The sequence below is a fragment of the Vespa velutina genome, chromosome 10 (assembly GCF_912470025.1).
Source record: "Vespa velutina chromosome 10, iVesVel2.1, whole genome shotgun sequence".
Taxonomy (NCBI): Eukaryota; Metazoa; Arthropoda; class Insecta; order Hymenoptera; family Vespidae; genus Vespa; species Vespa velutina.
The window spans coordinates 4,252,684-4,280,183 of record NC_062197.1 but is presented as its reverse complement, the minus strand read 5'-3'; the positions used below and the strand labels follow the sequence as shown (position 1 = coordinate 4,280,183).

Below are 27,500 nucleotides of genomic sequence, written 5' to 3'. Positions count from 1 at the left end.
TTCCACCGATACCATAGGGAAAACAAGCTCCTCCAGCACCGTTCGAACCACGCTTAAAAGGTCGGGAGGTCGTGATACCAAGTTTTTTTACTTTATCGTAAAGTGTACGCGATGGGACACCGTACTTTCTCGCCGCTTGCAATGCACTCATTCCTGATCTTACTGCCTCGATTGCTGACATGATGTCGTGCCGTGTATATTGTTTGTAACGTTTCCATTCGGGCTTCTGGGTTGTGATGTAACTAACCACACCTACAATTGGATTAGATACGTCAGTACCTAAAGGAAGTACCAATGCGATGAGATTTCTTTTAGGATTTTTAGTAAATATTTCTCTTCAAATATCATTTTCATTTTATTATTATTATTTAATTTTTTTAATAATTTAATCAAATTGTTTCATACCTGCGTTAGTATCGACGTAGGATTGAGGTGATGGTTGTTTGTCTTCTTCGTCTATCATGGAAACGTCGGTGTAAGGACTATGAACTGGTTCAGAATTGGGAAGATCGCTGCTATCTCGTCTGGAATTTTCAGTTGACGATCCATTGGCATTAGTACGGAAGTTATTATCATGACTATCTGGTGGCATAAGGGTCATGTTCTGTGAACTATCAGCATGCCCTTGACCCAAAACTGTTCGCAATATCGGCGTGTCTCGATTCATCATGACATTTGACGTACAATATTTTTTTCGTTTTGGATTTATGGGCGATGACGTTTCGAAACCGTTGTCGTAAGAAGTACCCACGATAGTGGAATGTTGCGAATGTGATTGAGAGCTTGCCTGATGAGTGGAAGTCGCATGTTGTGGAAGTGGAAGTCCTGACAATGCCCACATCGGCAAGGACATACATCCTCTATCAATTGGCATCGTAGATGATTTACCTGTTGATCAAAGATCTAAATTCTATCTAAATTTATATGCTACGTATTTATACATTAATGAAAAAAAAAGAAAGAATAATAATTTCATATATATTTATAAAAAGAATTTACATGTATAAGCTATGGAATTTCAATAAGATATGTTAATTCGTATTAACAATCACATTAATTCAATTCATTGGACATGCAAATATTATTATAAAATATTTCTAAATACGAAAAATCGAATCAAATCAAATCAAATGATATGCAGCACGTGTCCCATATTATATTCTCTTTTTTTTTTCCTTTAAATTATAATTTCATCTCGAAATTCTTGAGTGGATAAACTCGTGACCTTTCCATATTTAGTTTTCCGCTTACATTCGAAGACATTTCTTACCGTATGGATTATAAGAACTTCCGGTTGAATGGGGTGGTGAAATATGGCCACTGCTATGCGCAATACTGTTGGTTGTGCTAGTGCTGATCGCTGGTGGTGGTGACATCGACGTTTCGAGTTCTTCATTTCGTTGTTCATGAGACGAACCATTTTCCTCAACAAGACCCTTGACTTTTAAAACTTCAGCAACTTTTAATAAACCAGCGAGTTGTTCCTGGGCGACATTTACCTCTCCACGATACATATACTCTAATATTGCCTTGATCTCACAATATTTCACATCTTTGAGTACTACGATTGGATGTTTACATGGTAGATCGATAAAAAGCGTCTGGAAATATGATGAACAAGCTGCTAGGACCATTTTGTGACACTTTACAGAGAGACCACCGTCCACAGCCAAGGTAACGTCGGTGAATGCCTCATTTTGTAGAAGTTCGTCAAAGACAGTAAGCAAGTTCGATCGGTGGTTGTTCCAACGGAGACAATATTGTTGCGATGCGCTCGCCATTCTAATTTTGTATATGCACCGATCAAACGAGCGAGTCTTCTTACCAGTTGAACACGATCTTTCTATTATCAAAATTCAAAATAATAATGATCTGTGCGTGATCTTATATACATGTTACGTCAAATATAAGAGAGATATTATCAATAAATTTTATTAATAAATGTAAACACATGTATATAAAAATATAAAAAGAGAGAGAGAGAGAGAGAGTGAGAAAGAGAGAGAAAAAGAATTTAGCGACAGTTCTCTAACAAAGCATACGTTTGAAAGAAGATAAAAGAAAATAGCGTTCCTTTGATTGTTTTTTATCGATGAATCCTGACGAATACGATAATGGCTATGGTCAAGCAGTTGCGTCACTCGCCAAAGACATTTTCGGTACCTAAGCGTGTATAATGGACGGACGAGAGATAACTGTGTCCGCTTTGTTTGCACAATAAGACGAATAGACAAAGAAAGAGACTTTATTAGTTTTACCATTCGAAATAAGAAAATAGTAACGAGATAGAAACACGACACCCACGAACTTTCTTTCTTTCGGCGTGCAAACAAATCCTTGATCTCTTGTAAAATAAACAAATATTTGAATAAACCGCGCTTACGACGACAACCAACTACGACGACGATGATGACGACGACGACGACGACGACGAACGAGTTGAGCCGAAGTAAAAATAGAATCAAAGATCGTACGACCTTTTGAATTCGCGCTGTTCGAATAATAAATATTATAATAACGTACATATATTTAAAGGGCAAAACTATCACTAACTGAAACAATAGGTTAAATAAAATGCTAATTCGATTAACACTTGAAAATTGTCACGAAAAATATCTCACTGTCACTCGAAATAAATGCCAATGTATACATATATACATATATGTATATCATACATTTTTTTTTCCGGTTCTCGCTCTCCTACACCCTCTTCTCCCCTCTTCTCTCTCTTTCTCTCTACGTTACGTATGCTTTCTTCTACACGGTAAACATACACAGACATATATATATACATATATTTATATATACATATATATATATATATACATACACGTAACATTCCTTTTTTACGTATAACAATACGTACCATCCAGCCAAACAAGATTCTCTAAGTGAAAGAAAAAAAAAAAGAATATTTCCTTCGTAAAGAACGAATGAACGTCGAACGAAAATATTATATGTATGTGTGTGTGTGTGTTTATGTATATGTATTTTGAAACACGACACACGACGACGACGACGACGACGACACGACGATGACGACGACCACGACGACGACGACGACGACGGACGACGACGCGTTCGTAGCGTCGGTAAATTTCACATTACGACAATCGCTTTCATTGTAAGTTTTTCCCGGTTTCGATCGAGAGCGCGAATAAAAGTAACCACGTTGATATGCCACATTTAGAGAGACTGAACCCACGATGAAGAGCTAACACAGCTCCGGCTTACGTAGGATGCGTTCTGGGGGATGGAAAGCAGTTTAGCTTTCTCTCTTTCTACCATTATATACATATCTCCTATCTCTTTTACTCTCTTTCATATGGGCAGGGCTAGCCCGTGTCCCTTCCTCCTTTCGTTCTATCTCTATCTATCGCTATCTTTCTTGCACTCTCGTTCTTTCCCCCTCCCCCTCTTAACCCCTGCCCCCACTACTTGGCCAATACACCGACCCTCTACCTCGCCCTAGTCGTTCGTTTGACGACACGTAGTACTACTACACTATTACTATTACTACTACTATTACCATTACTACACTACCACCACTATTACCACCACTACTATTTTATTACTACACTAGTAAGAAACACGAGCATGCGCACGAGCACGTACACACGTAAACAAACTCCGTGTGTATCGTCGTAACAATCTTCGTGTCGTCGTGTCGTCGTCATCGTCGGTCGTCATCGTCGTCATCGTCGTCATCGTCGTCGTCGTCGTAAGAGTCGCCGCTGCTGCTGGTATGCATTTTTTTCCATGAGCGTTTTCTTCCCAGTTCGGCCACCCTTCGTGCCACACCTCCCCGCCCCCTCTCTTTTCCTCGGTTTCCCTCCCTTCATCCCTCCCACTCCCCTCTTTCTCCCTCTCTCTATCACTGTTTCTGTCTATCTTAACTGCAACGTTCTCGACGATGACGTGTAACATACGCAATGCGAGTCACCCTCTCATAGCCCCACTACCACCCCCTAACAGCGCGACTTATGAACGCAGATAGAAATAGAGATAGATAGATGGATTGGGAGATAGGGTGATGGTAACTAAGTGTGGGGGTATGTACATATATACATATATATATATTTTTTTTATATATATGAAGAGAAAAGAGGGAGAGATACCTTTTATTGTATTAAATTTTAGACGAAATTAATGACGACAAGCTAAATTAAATGTAAAGTTAATGGAATAATAGAAGGATAAGAATTGTTACAAATATATTATTTTTGCCATCTTTCTTTTCCTTTTCCTTTTATTAATATAAGATCAATCAAATTTAATATATAATAAATATAAGTGATTTGAAATTCGATGTAATTTAAGTTGATAAAAGTATTGATACTAGTAACAATACTATATGGCAATATCATTGCAAATAGATATTCATGGATATTTTTATATAGTAGTTATAACATATATTACAAAAGAGACAGAGTGAGAGAGAGAGAGAGAGAGAGAGAGAGAGAGAAAGAGAGAGAGAGAGAGAGACTTCATCGGAGAGGGAGATTTTCTTGGATCTTAAATGTAAAATGAAAGAAATAGACAAATGATGCACCGGGCTATCTAAAAAAACAACAAGAAATAAACGAATACGAGAACGAACTGGCTATGAGCCCCGTTAGTTCGCTAGCTGCTAGACTTCTTTCTCCCCTTCTTAATGTGTCTCCTATCCTTCTTTTCCTCCTCCTCCTCCTCCTTCACCACTACCACCTTCTTCAACATTACCACCTCTTCCTCCTCCTCCTCCTTTTCCTCCTTCTTTGCCACTACCACATCACTTTTTTCGCCTTCTTCTCTCTCTTTCTCTGTTACCGCCTCCCTACTTCTTCCAGCTTTCTCCTCTCTCTCTCTCTTTCTCTTTTTCTTTCTCTCTCATGTATCAGGCCCTTTCTCCTTTCTTCCTCCTCCCGGTTATAGGGTTGCTAGTGACCGTTTCGTAGCAACATTGGCGTAACTGTATAGAATGAAAACTTTTGGACTTTGAACCCCCTTATACCTTCTTTCGTTTAAATCTGTATTAAAGTTCATGGATAAAATCTATATATATATATATATATATATATATATATATATATATATTTGAAAATTCCGAAAAATTGTGATCATTGATAATATATATAAGAGCTTATACTCATTATTATCCCTTAATATATTTCTATCCCTTCATATTGCGATTATTATTAATAAATGATGTATAATACGGTATTTGATTTGGTACGATAAATAAAAAAAAAAAAAGAAAGAAAGAAAAAACAAAGGAAAAGAGAAGAAAAATAATATAAGATAATCTCTCATGAATTCGTATTATTAATTTTCTCATAAAATTCTTTATAGATAAATCTCTAAGTTCGGCGTATTAAAAAGAAAAAAAAAAAAGGAGAAAGAGACTTGATATGTTACGCCATTGAATAGAAGCTTGGCACGGCACAGCAAAGTACCACACCATCACTACTACTATTACTACTACTACTACTACACTACTATACTACCCACAGTTTCTACGATCAGCCAATCCCGCGACTCTAAAAGCATATTATATCCTAGGGGTATGGCAACGTGCGTGCTCATCCGTCGTTTGACATGTGTGCGTATACGCAATCATCGTGCTTCGCATATCTATCTATCTATATATATATACATATAAATGTATATATATATATATACACATGTGTGTTTCATGTGAATACATATATTCGTGCATTCGTAGAGAGACGGATGGCAAGCGTATTGTAGACTTACACCTACGTCATTTTTCCTATGCACGGTGTGTATAATAGTCACGATGGTATAACATGTGGGAAGGCCATGGCGTTATGGCTGGAAAAGGAAGAGAGTGAAAAAAAACTTAGCCAATATATACATTCCCTTTGCTTTTCGTTTTCCCCTTTCCGAAACTATATATATATATATATATATATATATATATATATATATATATATATATATATATGGTATGTATAAAAGAAAAAAAGAAAAGAATATGATTATATATAAAAATATTTTAATACTTAAAAAAAAAAAAAGCAAAAAAAAGAGAGAGAAGAGAGAAAGAGAGAGTGAGGATTACATCAAAGGGTATTAAAAAAAATTCCTTGAACTTTTTGTTATATAATCTAAACTGTTATTTTTTCAATGTGTTCAAACTTATGAGATGATGTGTGTCCTGTTCAATAAGTTCATCTTTCTCTCTCTTTCTCTCTCTCTCTTTCTCTCTCTCTCTCTCTCTCTCTCTCTCTCAATCTATCTTTTGATTTCATTCTTTTTTTTTTTTTCCTTTAGCAAGTTATATCGACGAAGGCATTCGCTATGGGTTTTTCGAGTGCATCATGGCTCTTCTAACACGATTTCTAGCTACGCCTTGCTCCCCGGCTCCCGTGGTCCTGATGGGACTATCCACGTTCGTATGCGTATCTCGTACGTGCGTCCTTTGCCATCCGGAGTTGGGTTTTCTTGTCGCTCTCGAGTATCGTGAGAAAACAGTGTTCCTTTAGGATAGGCTCGTGATATATATATATATATATATATATATATATATATATCCTTTTTTAAATTATTCACATATAATTTTTATTCCTTTTCTTTTATTTATATTCTATATTTGTCCTTTCATATCTATTTTGTTTTGTTTCGTTTTGTTTTGTTCTGTTCTGTTTTGTTCTGTTCTGTTTTGTTCTGTTTCGTATACATTTAAAAATCTCGTAAATATGTTATTTTTCATGCATAAGAAAGAGAAATAGTCGATATGATTCTAAATGTTTTGTTTGATTAGTTTTGCACTTAAAAGTTTCCTAAGATTTCGTGTGTTTTCCTTATCTTGCATAGTTCTGGAAATCGTAAAAGGAACGATGATAAAGCAATATAAATATCAGCCGTATGGGAAATTTCTTAGCCATTGCTGTCGTATACAATTTCACGCGCTTGTTTAAATATTTCTATTTTTCTAAATATGATAACTTCCTTTTTCACGACTATCTCTGTCTATCCATCTATGTATCTATCTATCTATTTATCTCTTTCCCTTTTCTATATTAATCAGGGATTAATATTGAAAATTATAATTTATTACCTAAGTAATCTTGTAGTTTCTATCCGAGTAATATTATTTTTTCCTTTTTATTAATGTTATCATTATTTGTTAATTATGTTAATATTTTTATAGAGTCAAAAGTCTTTCATTTACAATATTGAAAAATGTTGAGAAGCTTTAGATGATAAGGTCAACGACTACTTTTCTAACGTTCGCTATCTATCGCAAGCAAGCAATGATAGAGGGTGGGGGTATTGAATGTTTGTTTAAAGGGGGCATCGATAACGTGTTTTTCACGATTGCATATATATATATGTGTGTATGTGTGTGTGTGTGTGTGTGGGCATATATATATATATATCTTTTTACAGTAAAAAAATCTTGCCAACTCGAAAAATTCTATGTATGTATATATAGATATTTATGACAATACATATTGTTTTTCTTTCTGAAAGAATTTCTGTATACAATTACTTTAAGAGAAATTCTTTAGATCTTGAAAATACCTCAATTTTTGTCAAAAGAAAAAAGATTTAGCATAGTAAAGATAATTGTACGATTATATATATATATATATATGAACATTAAAAGAGCTTCGTCATTTAACGATTCTTATCGTTTCTTTTTTTCTTTTTATGTTGTAAACCGATAGTAAACTTTTACTGTAGATCTTATGAGTAATATTCCCCAATCAACTTGCGATTTTCGGATAATTACTTGCGATAATAAACAAACATGGTACGATCGTTAGTTCGACCTTTGAAATATCTAAATTTTTACACATTACGAAAAATGAATGTGTTTGTCAATTTACAAACAATTATATATATATATATATATATATATATATATATATATATATAAGTATATGTGTTTAAATTCTAAATTATATAAATAAATTGTTTAATCATATTTCAAAATATAGATTTAAGATTAATAATACATATCGGATAAATTAATTACGCAAATAGAAAATTATCTGAGATGATTCTTTAACTTTAGTTCTATATATATATATATAACTATATGTATAGAACTATACATATATATACTTATTTATTAATTTAAATATATATCTACGAAAAAAAAATGTTTAAAGAAAGTTCATTATTAGATTTATTTGTTCAAAATGATTCATGTTATAAATTATATAAAATATTTTGCTTAGTCATCTTTCCAAACATAAATTTAAGATTTATGATGGAATAAAGAATAATGGAAAAGGTAACAAGTTGGGACAATTCTTTAACTTTAGTTAAAAGAGAGAAAAGAGAGAAAAGAGAGAAAAGAAAAATGTTTAGGAAAAGTTCGTTGCAGTTTTATTAGGTTGTAAAAGCAGGAAGGGAAAGACAAAAAATGCTTCGCAGGAAACAGGTTCCTCTCGAGTCTGGAGACTTGGGACCACGTGTATCGTAAGTTTTGGCTTTTGGGGTTCCTTCGAAAACCGCCGTAGGCAACGTAAACTTTTGGTAGAAGCGAAAGGTGCGTTTCCCTCTAGGATATGCATACTTGTATATATATATATATGTATATATATATATATATACACATATATATATATATATATAGCAGTACCTGCATAGGATCTATGCCGCATAAGAGGGAAAATCATGGTGCCTTTTGTGATTTCACAAGGACATTGACCGTACCGAGACCCGATCGATGATCATCTACCTGCTGATATATTGTTGTTCGAACAATAGAAAAAGATCTTTAGCTCGGTGGATACCGTCCCTTGTCTGGTCTATGTCTATTGCCAAGTGTAATTATTATGTATGCACACTTTAAAGCTCTTTAAAGCTCGAAAAGGTCCATTCGTGTTTCTGGTATATCTCTGTATCTGTATTCCGTTGTTGCTCGGTCCCATTAATTTATTGTGCAACTTATTCATACGTGGCAGATATACATTTGTATAGGTACACATACATATACACGCACACATATACACCTATACACCTGCTTAGTTTTATATAATAGAACGGATAGAAATAATTTTTATCTTTATTTTGGCATTTGAAATTTATAGTTTGAATATGTTAAAAAATAGAATTAATTAACATTTTCGTCATGATCTTTAAAAAGATAGGGATACGTTTATATTATTAATTCGGCCATGATATTTTTTTTTTTTATCTTTTCTTCTTTCTTTTTTTTTTTTTCTTTTTTATTCGATTTCATTTGATTTTATTTTATTTCCATCTTTTTATTTTCCTTCTTCTTCTTCTTCTTCTTCTTTTTTTTTCTTTTTGTTCATTTTTTGAACTACGAAGCAACGAAGGGTCGCGGCGTTGCTCGAGGAGAGAGAAAGAGGGAAGAGAGAGAGAGAGAGAGAGAGAGAGAGAGACAGAGAGAGAGAGAGACAGAGAGAGACAGAGAGTAAAGGAACTGCTTCCTAAGTCGCAATAAAAAATAAGCGATGCGTAGCCTACTTATAAGGCATTGGTTTATCTGCATTAGACGACTGTTAGTGGGTCGGCAACCCGCAAACCGGTCCTGATCACGTGGAATGCCAGTCCATGACGCGATGTTGCCACATGTATGCATGATTTTCTAAAACTGCATCACACGAACGAAAAGAGACAGAGACAGAATGAGGGAGTAAGAGAGAGAGAGAGAGAGGGAGAGAAAGAGAGAGAGAGAAAGAGAGAGCTTCGTTCCCCGACTTTATCATATGGATATGCATGCTATGCATGCGACTACACATACGATCGTCATTTTCTTTTTTTTCTTTCATCGCGGCCATGTTTTTTTCTTCAAGAAAACGAATATATAAATACATACATATATATATATATGGTTTCCGATAATCGTTTATAAAAAAGAAAAAAAGAAGGAAGAAGAAGAAATAAATAAGAAAGGAAGAAAGTAGACAAAAAAAAAAATAAAAGCAGAAAAGAAGAAAGAGATCCAATTTGTAATTTCTAATTCAAAAATGAATTTCAATATCATTGCGTTTAATGTCTCGTATCGATGTAGAAAATATCGAAATATTTTGCGTCGGATAAAAAGTAAAAAAAGAGAAAAAAGAAGAAGAAAAGAAAAAAAAAAAAAAGAAAAAAGAAGGAAAAAAACCCCCCGAAACAAAAGAAAATGTTACTTTTGCCAATTGCACGATCGTTTATTAAAATAGATAATGTAGGTAGGAGAACAAAAAAGAAAAAAAAAAGATGGAAAATATTTTTTTCTTTTCCAAGATATATATCAGAGATTTCAATGGACTTCTCTTATCGCTTTCATAGGAACAGAGCACGAACGCATGGTATAAAAATGTGGAGGTTATAGTTTTGTACTTCGCAGACCCCGTGCTCTTCGACACAACTCTGGTGGTCGATGCACCGGGCCCGAGTGTTCTCGTTCAACGACTTTTTCGGCCAACGAACCGTCGTCTCTCTCCGTCACTCCCTCGCCTCTTATAACCGGCCTGCCGAACGCATCCAATTAGAATTCTCCCGTTATTCGATAACTGCGATATGTACGTTGCTGAGCTTACGACTTATCCTAAATGATAAATTGTTTTCTCTGTATTTTTTCTTTTTGTTTTTTTTTTTTTTTCAATTGAAAAATAAAGAAAAAAATTAATAATAATAATAATAAAAAATAGAGAGAAAAAAGAAAGAGAAGAAGAAGTAATAAGAAATAACTCATCGAACTAATTGCAGCATACCTACTGAAATGAATGATCCGTACGAAAGAAAGAAATTTTAGGTTAGGTTCTGTCATACTGTAATGTTATTATTAATCAAAAAACGAAGAAAGGAATTCTCGAACGTGTTCATTGAACTTTCTAATAATTTTTCGTTTCTTTTTTCTTTTTTGTTTTTTTTTTTTTTTTCTTTCTTTCGTTTTGTTTTCTTTTCACGAAAAGAGATTATTATAAAGTAAGTGCGAATAAAAATGAGAATGATAAGAAGAAGAGGAACGATAATAAGAGGAAGGGATTAAATGAAAGAAACGCGCATGGTAAAGGATAAGTAAGAATAACAGGTGCCATGCAGGAAACGCTTGAGGCATTGTCGATTCCAAGGACACGCTATTATAAAAACCCCTTTGCGTTCATCGAAGGGAACGTAAAACGGGGCTAAGGGACAGAGGGAGGACGACCTTGAAGAGTAGGGCTATCCAACGTTGCCTAGAACAGCGTGTACGCATAGACAGCTAAATTGTGCACCGTCGAGGCCGGAGTCCGGGCCTCGAGGTCGTGTTCAAATCTTTTCGAGGGTTTTTCTTTTCTCTCTCTCTCTCTCTCTCTCTCTCTCTTTCTTTCCCTAGTCACGTATATGCACGTGTGTGTGTCTCTCTCTCTCTCTTTCTCTCTATATATATATACACACATGTATATGTCGACTGTATATTCTCTCACATAGAAGATTGTGTGGGTAATGACCTAGCTCGACTCGAATCTACACGAATTTCTAGTCCTTCTGCAGTTAGGGGATCGTCTAATGTTTCCTGATATATTTCCCAAATCTGTTCTTCGATATATATGTAAGTTTTCTTAGTAAATTGCTAAAGAAATTTTCACTTCTTTTTTTTTTTTTTCTTTTTACATATTTATTATTACCCCGAGGGAGAACGACGAGTTATACCTTTCTTTATTTTTTTCTTTTCTTCTTTGATTTTCTTTTTTTCTTTTTAATTGTTTTTAATTTCTTTTCTGCTTTTTTATTTATTTATTTTTTTTTTTTGATTTTTTCTCCTTTTTTTTCCTTTCTTTTCTTTTCTTTTTTTCTTTTATTTTTTGGAAAAATTTCGTTACCATTTGCACGTACAATCCTTTTTGGGATATAAACGGTTTATAAACGGTATTATTATTTAAGTCCTATTTCTTAAGGAAGAAATTATTTCGCTAGAGATATTGACTTTCTCCATCATACTTTCTAATCGCTAACTAAATTACTTTCCATTTTTTAAGATCCCATTTCCTTTTTCTGTGTTAAACTAAAATATAAATAAGAATTATTTATAATGAGTTTATTTCCTTCGACACAGGTGATTTAGTAAATAATGTTCGATGCAGTTATGAGGGTACGTAATCATTACACGAGAGAGAAAAGGAGGGAGAGAGGAAGCAAAAGAAAGAGAGAGAGAGAGAGAGAGAGAGAGAGAGAGAACTCATAAATGCTAGACGCTCTGGGCGTGGCAAGATGTGGATTGACCTTAGTTAAGGTTTAGGGTTTTTGATAACGAATAATACAATGTAAAGAATTCGAGAGAACGTAATTTTATACACTTTTTTTTTTTTTTTTTTGTTTTCCTTTACATTCCTACTATACATGACAACGTAATCACTCTTTTACAGGGTATTTTAAATAATTATATAGAAAGTTCTTACACAAGATGTTTACTACACACGTGCTATTATAAATACAGTTAATTTTTATTCGATTTATACATTGTCGAATACGCATCGAACAAATTATATCAATCGAAAATTATTACATGGGGATGTTGGGGGTGTTAGGGGCGGGGAAGAGGGGGAGGGGAGAGATATATGCATGTATATAAAAACAAATTAGGTACGTTTGTCAAAATTAAATATTATTTGTCTTTGTTGCAGCGACGATGCGATGTGATTGATTTATATTTGAGAAAATAGTGAATACTTTGAGCCTCTTTGTTCGTATAAATGCTTTCGTTCGTTCTTTTCTTGAATTTGCTACTGTTTTATAACGAAGATTGTATTTCTGATCCCGAAAAATATGTTTATTATCATCATTAACAAATCTTATATATTATTATTATTATTATTATTATTATTATTATTATTATTATTACTATTATTATTTTTTTCTTTTTTCTTTTTTTTTTTTCATAACAAAGAAGATATAGAAACTAACTTTTGTACATACAGTTTTCTATTGCTTTTGCCACCTGAATTATATATACTGTATTTTATGCTATGTGGTTGTAATTTGTAGTATAAAATGAGAATACTGTGCAATCTGTATACAAAAAGTCTAGAATTTTTAAGTTATAACGGATCCGTTTGTATTGTCTTATTTTCAACGGTAATCTCTTTACTCAAAGAACCAAATTTGTTGGCAATATTAAGGACTTCCCGTAAACCATCATTCTCTTTTTTCAAGCAATGAAATGTTTCCATTTCTTTGCATTCTTTTTCTTCGTCCAATGATGCAGCTGTTTTCATTACAGCTGCCATTTCGTTAATTTTTTCTGCTTGCCTTGTAATTATCTACATTGAGAATGTATATGTATTTTTTCTAGCATGAAAAATATGAAAAATATGAAAACAATTGCATTTTCTTTTACTTACGTTAGCATATTTTGTATTATGCAAAGACGAAGAATCTGTTTTACTCAAACGCATCAGAGAAGCTATTTGTTGTCTATATTTGGACATTATTAATTCAAGTGCGTTTTGATGATCTTCCAAAGCATTTCTTAACTCTTTATTTTCAGCATGAATTTCAAGTAAATGTCTATTTTCACGTTGGATGTCAGTAATAAGCTGCACGTGTGGTGTTTGTTTTGCTTCTGTATTTAAAATGTCAACTGCTTCTTGATACTGCAAAGATAAAAGCAAACAATAAAAACATCATAATACAATATTAATTTATATAGGACTCATGATAATTATTAAAATAGCCATTACCTGTTTCATATTATCAATTTGACTATGTACAAATTCCATGTCGCTTATTAAATTATCCGCAGCATTTTCATGATCTGATATTCTTATCACTAATTTTTTAGCATCCAATATGATTTGCTGAACTGTCAATGACATCTGAAAGGAATCAATATTTCACTTAGGTTGCACTAACACTACAATTTATTAGAAGTAATTTAGGAATAAAAGAAAATTCAAAGACAATTACAAGAGCATGAAATATTTTATAAAAGTTAGAAATAATTAATACTAAAAAGTAATATGTAGTTCTTTAAACTCTAAATATGACATGAGAACTTATGATCAATTGTATATTTGAATAGAATATGATATTTATTATTAGAGTAAATTGTTCTGTGCACTGTAGGTGTTAATTTAATATCAAATTAATAGCAATTGAATATTTATGAAGAACTTAATGTTTACACTTAAAAAGAATTTTTCACCTTAAAGTTTTTTTCCTGAAAACTTGCAGTCGTTTGTTGACACAATTTTATGATTGACAATGAAACATATGAGATTAATTCTAGGAATACATACGTTCTTTAGATTCAATATGTTTTGATATTTAACTTCCGTATTAAATATTAGACCTATTCGAACGTATGTTTCTCACACTCACTTTAGGTTGATGCATACGTGCGACACGTATCCCTCTACATATATTATGCGCATTTATGGAAGCAGTTATGCATTGCGATTTTACAATTATAATCGATATTCTTTATTAAATCCATATGTTTATCGATCTAAACTAATGTAAAATATTTATTTCTATTAGGTACACTGATCACATTCGAAAACCAATATATTTATTTTCAATTTCATTTTGTTCACATTTACGTTGGAATATTATCATTAGATAAGGAAGAAATCTATAATACCATCTGTATTACCAACGATTTGTTTTACTTAATTTTATTAAAATAGTTTTTAAAAATGTTATCGACGGTCGGTAAAACATTCAATCTTTTTATTATCAACCTCTCATGATAAAATCGTTTGTTTTTACTGATATTCACCGTCGGTAATATCACTCTCGTAGAAAATAAATTTTTATCATCCACAATTAACATTTATTTAATAATTTTAATAATCTTTCATATTATAGCTGATCGGAAAAAATCTTCTTGGTAATTCATGAATTTCCTCAATATCAATCTATCTATTTATTTGCTTTATTTTGTATCATTTATTAATACGGTAAAATTTAAAATATTTCGAAAAAACAAGAAAAAAATATCCGTCATATATTTAATTTTATAAATACATTTCAATTACGCTTGATCTTTTTATCTATTTATATTTACATTAGCGAGACGTAAAAAAAGCATTCATTTGCTTGAAAAAAAAAAGAAAGAGGAAAAAGGCGATTAGATAGATAGATAGATAGATAGATAGAGATAGAGAGAGAGAGAGAGAGAGGGGGAGAGTGAAAGCTTTTGAAGCTTTCTCAAAAGCAAGCTACTCGTTAGAAACGTGAGCAACCGAATGTGGTCGGAGTGTCGTCGTAAAGAAGGATTTGCAATTAAGGTGCCGTACAGGTTTTCAAGCTACTCGAGTTTCTCCTTTTCACTTTCTCTCTCTCTCTCTCTCTCTCTCTCCCTCTTTCGCTTTTTTTTCTCTTCTTTTTTCTTTTCTTTCTTCTTGGTACTAGTTGGTCTTCAGCGGTTTCGCGCTACGACGGGATAACGAAAGAAGAAGAGCTCGGTAAAAAGCTTTAGCTAAGCAGGGCAAACCATCGTAGATTAGCGGCGACGCGTTCCAATCATACGCGGCTTGTTTCGCGAAAGCTTCTTAGACTTAACGTTAGACCATGTTGTTAGTAACTAAGATGACTTTTATAGGATTTTACAAACTTTTTCAATGAGATTGTAACAATGTAATATTAAGAAATTTCTCACACCCTTATCGATAACATTGAATTAATGAAATATATAAAGGCCAATAAAGTGGGATAATTATAATTATTTTCACGAACAAATTTTATTTCACGTAAGAACGATCATTATTATTTTTTATACATATAATAAATATAAGATAAAAGATAAATCTAGAAAAAAAATAGTATATTCCATTAAATAATGTAAGAAGATAATTAGTTTGGTGTCGTTTTTCCCTTTTTTTTGCTTCTTTCTTTTTCCTTTGATCTAAAAAAAAAAAAAGAAAAAGGAAAGAAAAAAAAAAGATTCATCAATAACACAACTTAAACGTGTTTTAAACCTTTTTATCATATTAACACACTGTCCTATTTTCTATTAACTCGAAACTCAAAGTGATTAACCGTTTAAAGTCGAAACTGTCCAGGTTCAAAAGAGGTTACATAAAGCAGTGTCGTTAATTAAAGGAGAATGGAACGAGGAAGAGAAGTAGTAGAGAAGTGGTGGGTGGATGGGTGGTGGGTGGTTGACCAGGAGAAGGGGGAAAAGGATAAAACGAGACAACTCGCAGCTATTCGCGATGTTACACCACTTGATCCTAAACATTGAACGTTTCTAGCTTAGTAAGGCCGTACAGGTCGTAGCTTTGTCGAGGACAAGGAACGCTTGCCGAAGCAATTAATTTACCATTTCGGATGGAATTTCGTATGTAAAGTAGTGGTCGGGTGCTTCGGGAGTTCCTTTGGAGTCCTTGATAATAATTATGTTCCTCTCCTCTTCTTGTACATTGTTATATATGCATGCATGTTTTATGTATATATATATATATATATATATATATGCGGGTGTGTATGTGTATATATGTGTGCATATAAAATATATATTTTAAAGAGAGAGAGAGAAAGAGAGAGAGAGAGAGAGAGAGAGAGAGAGAGAGAGAGAGAGAGAGAGAGAGAGAGAGAGAGATAAAGAGTATGTGGCATTTCGCCAAAGAAGAAACACATAGGGTAGAAAAATTTCAAACAATGAGATACCACGTTGGATTTGTTAAAAGGAAATGAAACTGCGTGACGATGACGCCGATGAAAATAAATAGCCGACTACGAATCCTTTCGAAGTCTTTCATTTAATTTTTTTCTCTCTTCTAGCCAATCTCTCGCATACCGTTGTTAAGAACAAACGGATAGATATTAATCGTCAAGGAGTATCTTTACTTTAACGTTACGTTTTGTTAATCTAAATAAACCTAATTCTCATTATAACGATCATTAGATGAGAGGAAACATCACTCTGGTTATTCGTCGTGTCTTTTATTATATAAACGTTTAATAATGATCATATTGAATGATTTTGTAACAATTGAAATTTAATTTACAAACTTTACGATGGATATATCGCAATAATACGAGAACGATAATGTAATAAGATTAGAGGAGATGTGATAGTTTTATGGGAAGGGAAATTTTTTTTAAATGAAAAGAAAGAAAAAAAGAAATATAAAAATAAAAGAAAGGATGAAAAGTAAATAGAAAATATGTCTAATTGATTAATAAAAATTTCACGTAAATAAATATATAAGAGAATAAAAGTGTAAGGATAACGACAATAAAGAAAAGTCGTATATTTCGTAAGAGAGAAAGAGTGCTTTCGTCGACGCAATGTTTTCTCGTTGAGGCCGCTGTTGAAAGTATGTAATTCTCAATGTCAGCATCGACGATAAGTGGAAACGTTTGTTGGTCATTTTGGCTTAGACGTTGGTGTAATACGTATATGCGATTTCTCTCAGCTGACCAGGACCTCCATGCAATCGATTCGACGGATTTCAAGGCTTTTCGTACTCTTTCATGTTCCTTCACAATCCTACGAATAAAAGAATAAAATTCTACTACAATAAAATTTTTCTTATCATTTATATAATATAATAACTCATTATATATATATATATATATATATAATCGAATTTATTAATATATCTAAATAATAATAATTTACTAATAAATATATTTTATAATATAAATATATACATTAATTAACTATTTATACATTATATTTATGTTACAATTAAATCTGTATTTGTAAATATTAAATATATATTATTCTTCATTTTCCCTTTTTTTTTTTTTTTTTTTATAATAATAACGTCGACGAGAATTGCTATTATCATTAACAATGAATTTTTTTTGAAAACATTATTATCGCAATTTGCACTTAAAGATTACACAGAAACATAATATGTTATATATAATTAAACGTTATATGTACTATATATATATAATTTTTGCTCAGGCGCGTATTTGCTACCATAGTCGATATCCATAGATTTCGCTGGACGCATATGTGCGCCCATAGTATTCAAACGGTTAATAGTATCCTCACAACACGGTTTATCTAATCGCGGTGATTCCTATATTAGTAGAAAATTGTACAGATAGTGAAAGTTGTTGAATACTGACTATGTGTCTATTGAGTATATGACTACTGACTATAAATGAATATACCGACAATAATGCCTATGAATGACTATTATGACTACTGACTATATGACTATCTTAGAAAATCGGGGAGAGAGAGAGAGAGAGAAACAGGTCCTTTGGAATTTCGGATACAAATTCCAAGAGGTTTCTTCCACGAAAACATGTTCTCCACTATCGACTTTCTTTCTATGTATACACACAGGCATATATACAGATACGTAGTATATGCACCCCTACCAGGTTAGCTCCGCCCCCTCCCAGGTAAGCCCCGCCCAATAAAAGATCAGCGCCGCCTCTGGGATATTTGGTCACGCCCCCTATCAGTTTAACTCCGCCCACGAACGATTAGCCCCGCCCACTGAACGTTTAGCCCCGCCTCCTGGGTACTTTGCCCCGCCCACTGGACGTTTAGCCCCGCCCACTGGACGTTTAGCCCCGCCCACTGGACGTTTAGCCCCGCCCCTGGGATGTTTGGCCACGCCCCTTCTCAGTTTAGCCCCGTCTCCTGGGTACTTGGCCCCGCCCACTGGACGTTTAGCCCCGCCCCCTGGGATGTTTGGCCACGCCCCTTCTCAGTTTAGCCCGCCTCCTGAGTACTTGGCCCCGCTCACTGGACGTTTAGCCCCGCCCCCTGGGATGTTTGGCCACGCCCCTTCTCAGTTTAGCCCCGCCTCCTGGGTACTTGGCCCCCCCACTGGACGTTTAGCCCCGCCCCCTGGGATGTTTGGCCACGCCCCTTCTCAGTTTGGCCCCGCCTCCTGGGTACTTGGCCCCGCCCCCCTGGGATGTTTGACCACGCCCCTTCTCAATTTTGCCCCGCCTTCTGGGTACTTGGCCCCGCCCACTGGACGTTTAGCCCCGCCCCCTCGGATGTTTGGCCACGCCCCTTCTCAGTTTAGCCCCGCCTCCTGGGGTACTTGGCCACGTCCCCTACTAGTTTAGCCCCGCCCTCTAATAGGTTAGCCACATCCCCTATCAATATAGTCCTGTACTCTGGGTACTTGGCTCTGCCCCCTGCATATTATAACGATTGAATTGATAAGCATGATTTTATTATAAATAATATTACGTTTTAAATAACATATTAATTTTTTTTGTTCGACAAGTGTAAACAAAAAAGAGTAGAAAAAAAATATTTGTTCGATTTGAACTCGAATAAATATATCATTGAAAAGCCTTATGTATCGTATTAGAAGGTTTATCCGAAAAATTCGTTGCTTCGTTTGAGCTACGATATTTCGATGAAACATTTATTATTCGTTTAAGAGTGATTATTGAAATAGAAGCTTTCCTCTTTTTTTTGTTTTCTTTTTTATTTAGTTATTTATTTTTTGTTTTTAATTTCCATAAAGTTATTCGTACAAATAGGACTTTATTATTTAAACGTCGTTTTCCGTTTGTATATAATTTCAATTTGTAAAAACAAAAAAAGAAATTATTTTTCGATGAAACCCTGGAACGTGAATCATTGTAAAAATTATTATACAAATAAATGAAAATCCTTGAATTAAAAAGAAATAAAAAATATTTCTTTATAATATGAAATTTTCTATAAGACATCAATGAATTTTTAAAGTCCTGAATTTATTACCACGTCGGGGTAGATCAAGAAAGTTCGAAAATATTGTATTGACACCACAGTATAAAAGTATCAGACAAATTACAACAGCAAAATTCAAGGACATAATTGACCTATTACAATATATACCACCAGAACATCATGATTTCTTCAAATCCCTTTCACACACACAAAATCTACATAAGTAGTAAATTGTTCTGTAATAAATTTATGTTCGTAATTTGTACGTTATATAGTTAAAAAATGTTTTGAATCGCATAAATTATGTTTTCGAAGTGTTTTAAAGATATGTAAAACAAATTGAGTATTGTTTTTTTCAATTTGAAGCATCTTAAATTATGTTGAATGGTCTTGGGCACCTTCAAATTTTATAATGAATCTGATTGTTAATTTTGAAAGTGGCCTAACTCCATTCTTGATAAGAAAACTCATATTATTCACTGAATAATTGCCACTGTTTTAATAGGAACTATAAATTTAACACCCTTAGATACACTTAAGTAGTATAACTCATTAGTATCCTACCAGTTTAGCCCCGTATATTTTTAAATTCATTGAAACGCAAACCCTTAAATATCTCGATTTGAAGATAAATGGAGTTAGGCCACTTTCAAAATAAACGGCTCATTTCTTTCTTTTAAAAAATTTAAGAAATATTTTTTATTTTAATAATTTCACTTACTTTAAAATTCTTCTTAATAATATTTGTAATATTTTCTATTAAATGAATTAACGATTAATAATCGCAATATTTTATTTCTATCTATTAAAGTCTAGTCTCATAAATGAATTATTATTATTATTATTATTATTATTATTATTATTATTATTATTATTGTTGTTGCTGTTGTTGTTGTTAATTTTACTATTGTTGTATATGTCGTCGTATATTTCCCTCTTTAAAAAAGTTCACGAGATTTGATATAATAATAAAACAAGTTTATCTATCTATCTATCTATCCCTTATCTATCTCTATCTCTCTCTTTCTCCCTCCATCCCCCCCCCTCTCTCTCTGTCTCTGTCTCTCTTTCTCTCTCTCTCTCTCCTATACTACTCGCTATTATCGATCGATCCCGTATACAGGAGTACACGCAAAAGTTAGAAAGCCGTTCTGCCGCATCCATTCATTGGCTCTCGGCGGCTCTCTCAGTGTTGCACTTTCTCGGTTACATCCATTATCAGAGCGGTTAGTAGCTCATTCCGTTTATTACATCAAGCGCGTATACCTGTCCATATGTAATATCGCATACCTTAACTTTCCTACAAATATTTTCTATCATAATCCATTCCATCTTATTCCATTCTATTTTTATTTTATATCAGAATGGGTTTTACTACCGAAAACTCACTTCTATTCTTCCTTCTTAAGAGAAAATTTTTCTACATTTTTCCGTTTCCTCTTAAGGGATTCTATTTCGCGAATGGTCCTCCTCGTCCATCCTGAGAGGCATCTCATTGAACGGCATTTCTTATCCGATATCCTTCCACTTTTTCGAAGAAAAAGCGACGAGCGAGAACGAAAATACGAGTTTTCGAGGAGAAGAGAATATTTGTTTGTAGATATGTATGTGTATGTGTTATAGATATGTGTGTATGTGTGTGTGCATGTGCGTGTATGTGTGAGGATGAAAATTCGAGTTGTTATTTTTTTTTTTTTTTTGGTCTATCCTCAAAAGAGATTTTTTTGAAAAACTTTTCTCGTTGCGGCAACACCAGGTTTATGAGCAACCGAGAAAGAAAGAGAGAGAGAGAGAGAGAGAGAGAGAGAGAGAGAGAGAGAGTATGAGAGTAAAATAGGTAGTTCTTTTCCATCGAGAAACGAGTTCTCTTCTTCCGCTTCGATATTTCTTTTTTCTTGCTTCCCATTTCGTACGTACTAGTCGGCATTGTTATAGGTATAGGAGGTAATCGTAAGTTTCAAAAATATTCTTTATAAGCTAATGGCCTAACTCTTAAATACTCATGAATAATTTTTTTATTATTATTCTCTTTTTCGTAATCCTATCTATTGAATATTTTATTTCAAATCGTCTCTTCGTGCTAACGAATTTCTTTTTATTTTATTTATTTATTACTTTTACTTTTTTGATGGTGTCGTAAGAAAAAAAAATTATTCAACGTTAAAATTATTGTATTATATTTAATTGTCCGTTTATTATTATTTGATTAAAGTTATAGTAGAAAAGTATCAAAAATTTTTATTATATTTGAATATATATCTGAAGAAGCAATAATTAAGTTTATTAGATAAAAATAAATAATTCGATAGTTTATTAGGTTTTGTATATAGAGGATTAATTATATTTAAAGAGTATATTTTTATTAAGAAAAAAAAGAGAGATAGATAGATAGATAGATAAAAAGAGAGAGAGAGAGAGAGAGAGAGAGAGAGAGAGAGAGAGAGAGAGAGATGTTAGGTCAATTGTTCTGACAATTGAAAATGCACCTTAATCATTTTAAGATACTTGCATTTGTTAGAAAATTCTACCCTTGAGAATAATGTCAAGGATATTGGATCGTTCAGAGAAGATTGTTCGTGGCTCTGCCTTCGTTGTTAATCGTGAAATCGTCGAAATAATGAAATTTTCAACTCTGACCTTTTGAAAATGTCGGCGAATATTCGAAGTACCTTAATCGATACACATTTACGGAATATCTCGGAATAACTATTTCTAATTTTCCAAATAATTGATAAATTGCATTTAATTAAATATCCTTTCGTAAGATAGAAACTAGTTTTAATTTATATTCTCGAAAGAATTTCGAAATGAAAGTGCAATTCTTTTCGTTCAATTTTGAATGGTTACATATCAATTATGGAAATGATTATGGATTATTATGGAAATTGTATTATAATCTCATTGAAAATTCGTGAACGCCATTGTTGGTTAGATGTAAGACTAAGTATAATAAATCGCTTACGATGAAATGATTCGAATTCTTTGAAATATTACATATATTTTTGTTAAAGATTAAGTATTTTTGAAAGATTAAGAAATATCGTCAAAAATAAAAAATAATTTTATTATCGATTATACATATGCATGTCTGATAAACGATTTGATTTAATACGAAAAATCAATTTTTAATCGTATTTGAGAAAAATGTTAAGCGGTTTCAAAGCGATGATTTAAAAAAAAAAATCTTATCTCATTCGAATAATTTCAAAGATTTCATTCAAAATGTGTTCTACAATAATCGATAATAAAGTCAATTAAAAGTTTTAATCATTCGAGAACTACTTTATTATTACGAAGAAGCAAGCATTTAATTAAATGCTTCTCGATCGTATTTGAAAAGTAAAAAAGAAAAAAAAAAGAAATAATATAAAATTATTCTTATATCATTAATTAAAAACAATTCAAATAAGACACTAATTTGTATATATTGTATATTAACAATTAGAAGAACAACATTTAAATTCTGTCTTTTTTTTTTTTTCATTCTTTTTTCTTTTCTTTTTCTTTCTTTCTTTCTTTTTTTTTTTTTTCTTTTTTTTTTTTTTAATGCATCAAACGCATTACTACTTATTAAATACTGTTTACGTATATAAATATATACGGTGGATCAAAAGTTTTATATGAAATGAAATTTCATTGATATTAATAAAATTAGAATCGATTAAAACATGACGTGCTATATATACTGATATTAAAAAAGATGAAGGGAGGAAGAGCATTTAAATTCTTTTTTTTTTCCAATTCTCTCTCACTCTCTCTCTCTCTCACTCTCTCTCTCTCTCTCTCTCTCTCTCTCTCTCTCTCTCTTTCTATCTATCTACCTATCTATCTATCTATCTATCTCTCTCTTTCTTTCTCATTCTAGTGGTACATCAAACGCTCGAACAGGTGCATATCAAAAGCTTTCTCCACGAGTGAGCTTCAAAGGAGTCCAAGCTGGCGAACGATATAGTTAAAAACATCGCGATTACTTTATACCTCATACTTCCGTACCTTTGCTTTCCGGCACATAGTCCGACAATCGTGTCACACAAAATCGATGGTAACCATTCAAGAAAAAGTACTACTGCCCAATGTAACCAAGCGATAGTTGTTATTCCACGAATTCCAAATGTCGGGTATGGAAACTTTTTGGCAGCCCGTTGACCTTTTGCAATAAGGTCACCCCATGTGCAACCAATCGTCGCAGTGTTGTATACAACAGCACCGATGTCTTTTGGTCTAAAAAAGAAAGAAAAAAGGAAAAAAAAAAATAAAGTAAATAAGAAGATTCATTATAAGTAACTAGAATTATTATTAATATATATATATATATATATATATATATATATATATATATATGTCAGAATTGATTTTAATGGGATATTTAGTAATCATCAGTTGTGAAAATCGGGTTAACCAATTATTAAGAGGATATTACATTATTATTGTCATTATTATTATTAGATTGTTATTTAAAATATTTATTATTACGATTATCTATCTTTCTTCGTAGCTCTTTCACGTTTTCACGATTATTCATGTAAAATAATTTCACTTTAATAATGAATGATATTTGATTTATTAAATAATTAAATTATTTTGATCGAAGCAAAAGAAAAAGTAATGATATTAGGATATCGACATTTTTGTTTCTTTCTTTATTCCCTTTTAATTTTTTTTTTGTTTAATTCTTTCTTCCTCGTTTAAATTTTGTTCCTTCTTCGTTTATTTTTTCCTTTTTAAAATTCGTAGGAACGTTCGATAAAAAGCTTACGCGTTAAATGGCTTTTTTCTTTTCGCGAAATAGAAATAGCAATACTCTTCTACTTCCTACTTCCTCCCCTCTCTCTCTCTTTCTCTTTCTCTCTCTCTTTCTATTTTGGGTGAAGGATGATATCGATGACTCCGGAATTTTTCGTTCGTGCGATTAGCTTCCGTTTCGTCGTAGTCTAGGGACGTTAGTCGCATACGGCTTTAAAAGGAAATACCTAAGTACATATAGCGTTTCAGAGATATCTCTTTTAGAGGTCGAATGCAATCAGCTTATGCGAGGTTCAGTCGTTCGGAAATACTTCAGAGAGAAAGAGAGAGGGAGAGAGAGAGAGAGATGGTATGTACGAGACCTACAGGTTGAAATTGCTAACAAACGTAAGGTTTTTAGTCCTGAGAGCCAGTAAAACTCTCTGGCTCAGCCTTCGTCTCTACTTCGTTTCTTTTCGATTGCTGCAGTCGTCTCGTTCATTCGTTCATTCGTTCGTTCGTTCGTTCGTTCGTTCGTTCGTTCGTTCGTTCGTTTCTACGACGACTTAAATAAAAGCTTAAAGGGTAGTAGGTTCATGTCGTTTCAACGGAATTCCATGTTTGTTCGATTTTCGATAAATTACGTTGAAAAACGCTCCTGCTGTTAGCCATTTCTACTTGTCTGTGTATTTCTGTACAAACATACGTACATGCACATATACATATATACACATACATAAGAACACACACACACACACACACATATATATATTTACGTATATATGTACGTTTGTACGTATTTATGTTTGTATGTACATGTACATGTTATATACGTGTAAGACTATGTGTAAAATCGTTAATGCGATAGTGATGGTTAACTCGGCGAGAAGGATTTAATTAATATCTGGGAAATGATGATTTAAATAACGTCGCTATTCGCTCCCTTCGATCTCTTTACTCGGGTTTAACTCGAGAGGGAACATCATTTCGCGGAATTAAACGTTTATAATCGGAAACGTATATAAAGGATTCCTTTTCGATTATTTCCGATCCGAATATATTTTTTTCTTTTTTCTTCTTCTTTCTCTCTAAATACGAATTTTTTTTTCTTTCTTGTTGTTTATTCCCTTTTCCTTTTTTACTTTTCTCTCTCTCTCTCTCTCTATCTCTCTCTCTCTCTCCTTTTTTTTTTTAATCAACAAAATCTTATTTAAGAATAATAATATTAAATATTCGAGAAGAGGAAAAAGGAAAAAAGTAAAAGAACCATAATTATCATAATCGTACGACGTATATATTTATGTTTGTTAAATCGTGCATTGAAATCACGTGAAATTCATTAACATTATTGCAATTAATTTAAATCAAAATAAAAAAGAAAAAGACTGAAAAATCTGACGCGACACATTCGATATAATCAATATTTGAATTAATTAACACGCAAATTAATAATAATATAAAATATATTAAATTCCTGACATTTTTATCTCATTCACAAGTTATATGTATTACATTTATACACTTTATGATTCTCTAGGAGTTACTAGTGTAATATATATTTTTTTTTGTGCGCACTATTGGGGGAAGGTGAAGGAGGGTTGGGAAATTAAATAGGAGAAAATAAAAAATATCATACGTAAAAAGAATTCGTTTAACACGAGCATAAATGAATCATTATAATGTTTCTCTTTTTCTCTCTCTCTCTTTCACGCATATTTAAACACACATGCGCAAGTACGCAAACACGCACGCACATGCAGATAATTTACAAATCTCGTAAAAATTATTTCCATTCTACAAAAAAAAAAAAAAAAAAGAAAAAAACAAAAAAAGAAAGAAGAAAAAAGAAAAAGAATAGAAAAAGAAAAGCAAAGAAATAATAATAATAAAAGACAATTTATTGTTTATTACCGTTGAGCTCTCTCCCAAGCAGCTGCAATCAGTGTGTTGGTGGCAATATCGAGGGGCGTCAATTCAGCAGATTTTTGAGCATTACCTAGGACGTATCCAGCACCGATCATAAGTGCGGTTGTTCCTTTGAGTATTTCGACGTGACCTTGCATTGGTTCTTGAAGGGGTGGCCCAAGAAGAGCTACGCGTATCAATGCGAGCGGTACGTTCGGTATATATTCATTTTGTAAACACTCGTTGATCTTTCCTTTGTACTTAAATACTGTCGATGTAGCCGCTAGTGTCTTTAATTTTGGCAATTCTTCCGAAAATTGAAATATCGCGTCGTGCGGGCCACTAGCATGAAATACTATGCTAACCTTCTTCTTCATTCTTTCCCTTTCCTCGTTGGTTATTCCAAGATCGTCGTAAATCAAATTACCTTCGTAAACTGTTACCCTTGAAATAGCATCTGGATCTTCCTCTCGTAGTCTCTCATATCTGTTTCATTATGTAAAATATGTCTTTTATGTTTTTATGTATGCATTTATATATATATATATATATATATATATATATATATATATATATATGCATGTATATATGTATATCGTACATTTTTTATCATATTTATTATTAATCAAGTTCAATGGAACGACAATATGATATTTTTTTCTTTTTTTTTTTCTGAAAACTAACTTTAAGACTGTTCATTTTTATTCTTATTATATTGTAAATGAATGATGATAAATATATCATTATGTTTTTTAGTAATTATTTATTTTATGATTATCATGTGTATAATATACACGTATATGTTGCTATAGTCGATATATACTTTTTTATCTAACAGATATATGAAGATCGTTCGTTTATACAATAAATATAATATTTCATAAAATATAATATAATTATCTGCAACACGTGGAAGTTAAGAAAAATATAAGAAATTAATATAATTTTTGCAAAGTAAATAATCAATCAATTGTTAAAATTACTTATAATTTTATAATTAACAGTCCACCTAAAGTATAATTTGTCACATGATATTGTGCATGTTTCATTGCTAAAAATTAAGCACAAAATGAATTTCATAAATATTGCAATATTGCCTTATCAAGCTGCTACAATTCGCACTTACCTTTAAAAAGATATTCTATTGTTTCATCATAAACTCTCAAAATAAAATTCTTTTCTAATTTAATAAGTATAAATATTTTTATAAATAAATATAAAAACATATATATATATATATATATATATATATCACAATATATCTATATTAATTGGAAAATTAAGAGATGAATGTAAAAAACAAATTGGTCTTATATATCATGAA

General features: G+C 32.4%; 4 protein-coding genes across 12 annotated transcripts in view; 1 reads left to right on the top strand and 3 right to left on the bottom strand.

Moving 5' to 3' along the window:
- Nucleotides 1-3,392, bottom strand: part of LOC124952194 (protein tramtrack, beta isoform-like) — a 5,316-nt gene extending 1,924 nt beyond the window's left edge. The window contains exons 1-4 of one of the 3 annotated variants that reach the window (XM_047501701.1): nt 2,831-3,392; nt 1,271-1,843; nt 406-888; nt 1-279 (exon numbers count right to left, since the gene is read on the bottom strand). The exon at nt 1-279 is cut by the window's left edge and continues 1,924 nt beyond it. In XM_047501701.1, coding sequence (XP_047357657.1) covers nt 1-279; nt 406-888; nt 1,271-1,781 — 1,273 coding nt within the window. In that variant the 5' untranslated portion in view covers nt 1,782-1,843; nt 2,831-3,392. The remainder of the gene's footprint in view (nt 280-405; nt 889-1,270; nt 1,844-2,830) is intronic. The other 2 variants (XM_047501700.1, XM_047501702.1) reach the window with 2 other exon arrangements.
- Nucleotides 1-27,500, top strand: part of LOC124952200 (zwei Ig domain protein zig-8) — a 172,372-nt gene that overhangs the window by 10,500 nt on the left and 134,372 nt on the right. The gene's annotated exons all lie outside the window — the stretch shown is intronic.
- LOC124952202 (FGFR1 oncogene partner 2 homolog) lies at nt 12,230-14,493 on the bottom strand. Of its 4 annotated transcripts, XR_007101838.1 has the most exons (5): nt 14,278-14,493; nt 13,638-13,772; nt 13,299-13,550; nt 12,862-13,217; nt 12,230-12,708 (listed from the first exon to the last, which is right to left on the bottom strand). XR_007101838.1 is itself a non-coding variant. In XM_047501727.1 (4 exons), the coding sequence occupies exons 1-4, from the start codon at nt 14,290-14,292 to the stop codon at nt 12,996-12,998; spliced, it is 624 nt and encodes a 207-aa protein (XP_047357683.1). In that variant the 5' UTR covers nt 14,293-14,493; the 3' UTR covers nt 12,230-12,995. The 4 variants fall into 4 exon arrangements, 3 of the variants coding, with proteins under 3 accessions (XP_047357683.1, XP_047357685.1, XP_047357684.1); XM_047501727.1 differs by having other exon boundaries at nt 12,230-13,217; XM_047501729.1 differs by having other exon boundaries at nt 12,230-13,217; nt 14,196-14,492.
- LOC124952192 (fatty acyl-CoA reductase 1-like) overlaps nt 16,728-27,500 on the bottom strand; it is a 16,739-nt gene continuing 5,966 nt past the window's right edge. For 2 of the 4 annotated variants that reach the window (XM_047501694.1, XM_047501696.1), the window contains exons 5-7: nt 26,183-26,662; nt 23,543-23,770; nt 16,728-17,395 (exon numbers count right to left, since the gene is read on the bottom strand). In XM_047501694.1, the coding sequence (XP_047357650.1) occupies nt 17,074-17,395; nt 23,543-23,770; nt 26,183-26,662 (1,030 nt within the window). In that variant the 3' untranslated portion in view covers nt 16,728-17,073. The remainder of the gene's footprint in view (nt 17,396-23,542; nt 23,771-26,182; nt 26,663-27,500) is intronic. The other 2 variants (XM_047501698.1, XM_047501697.1) reach the window with 2 other exon arrangements.

Bases quoted from the DNA above. Each gene is read 5' to 3' on its own strand.
- LOC124952202 (XM_047501727.1), bottom strand. The intron at 13,551-13,637 runs GTAATGGCTATT...TTATCTTTGCAG, and splicing joins AAATTGATAATATGAAACAG to TATCAAGAAGCAGTTGACAT. The intron at 13,218-13,298 runs GTAAGTAAAAGA...TTCTCAATGTAG, and splicing joins ATAATACAAAATATGCTAAC to ATAATTACAAGGCAAGCAGA.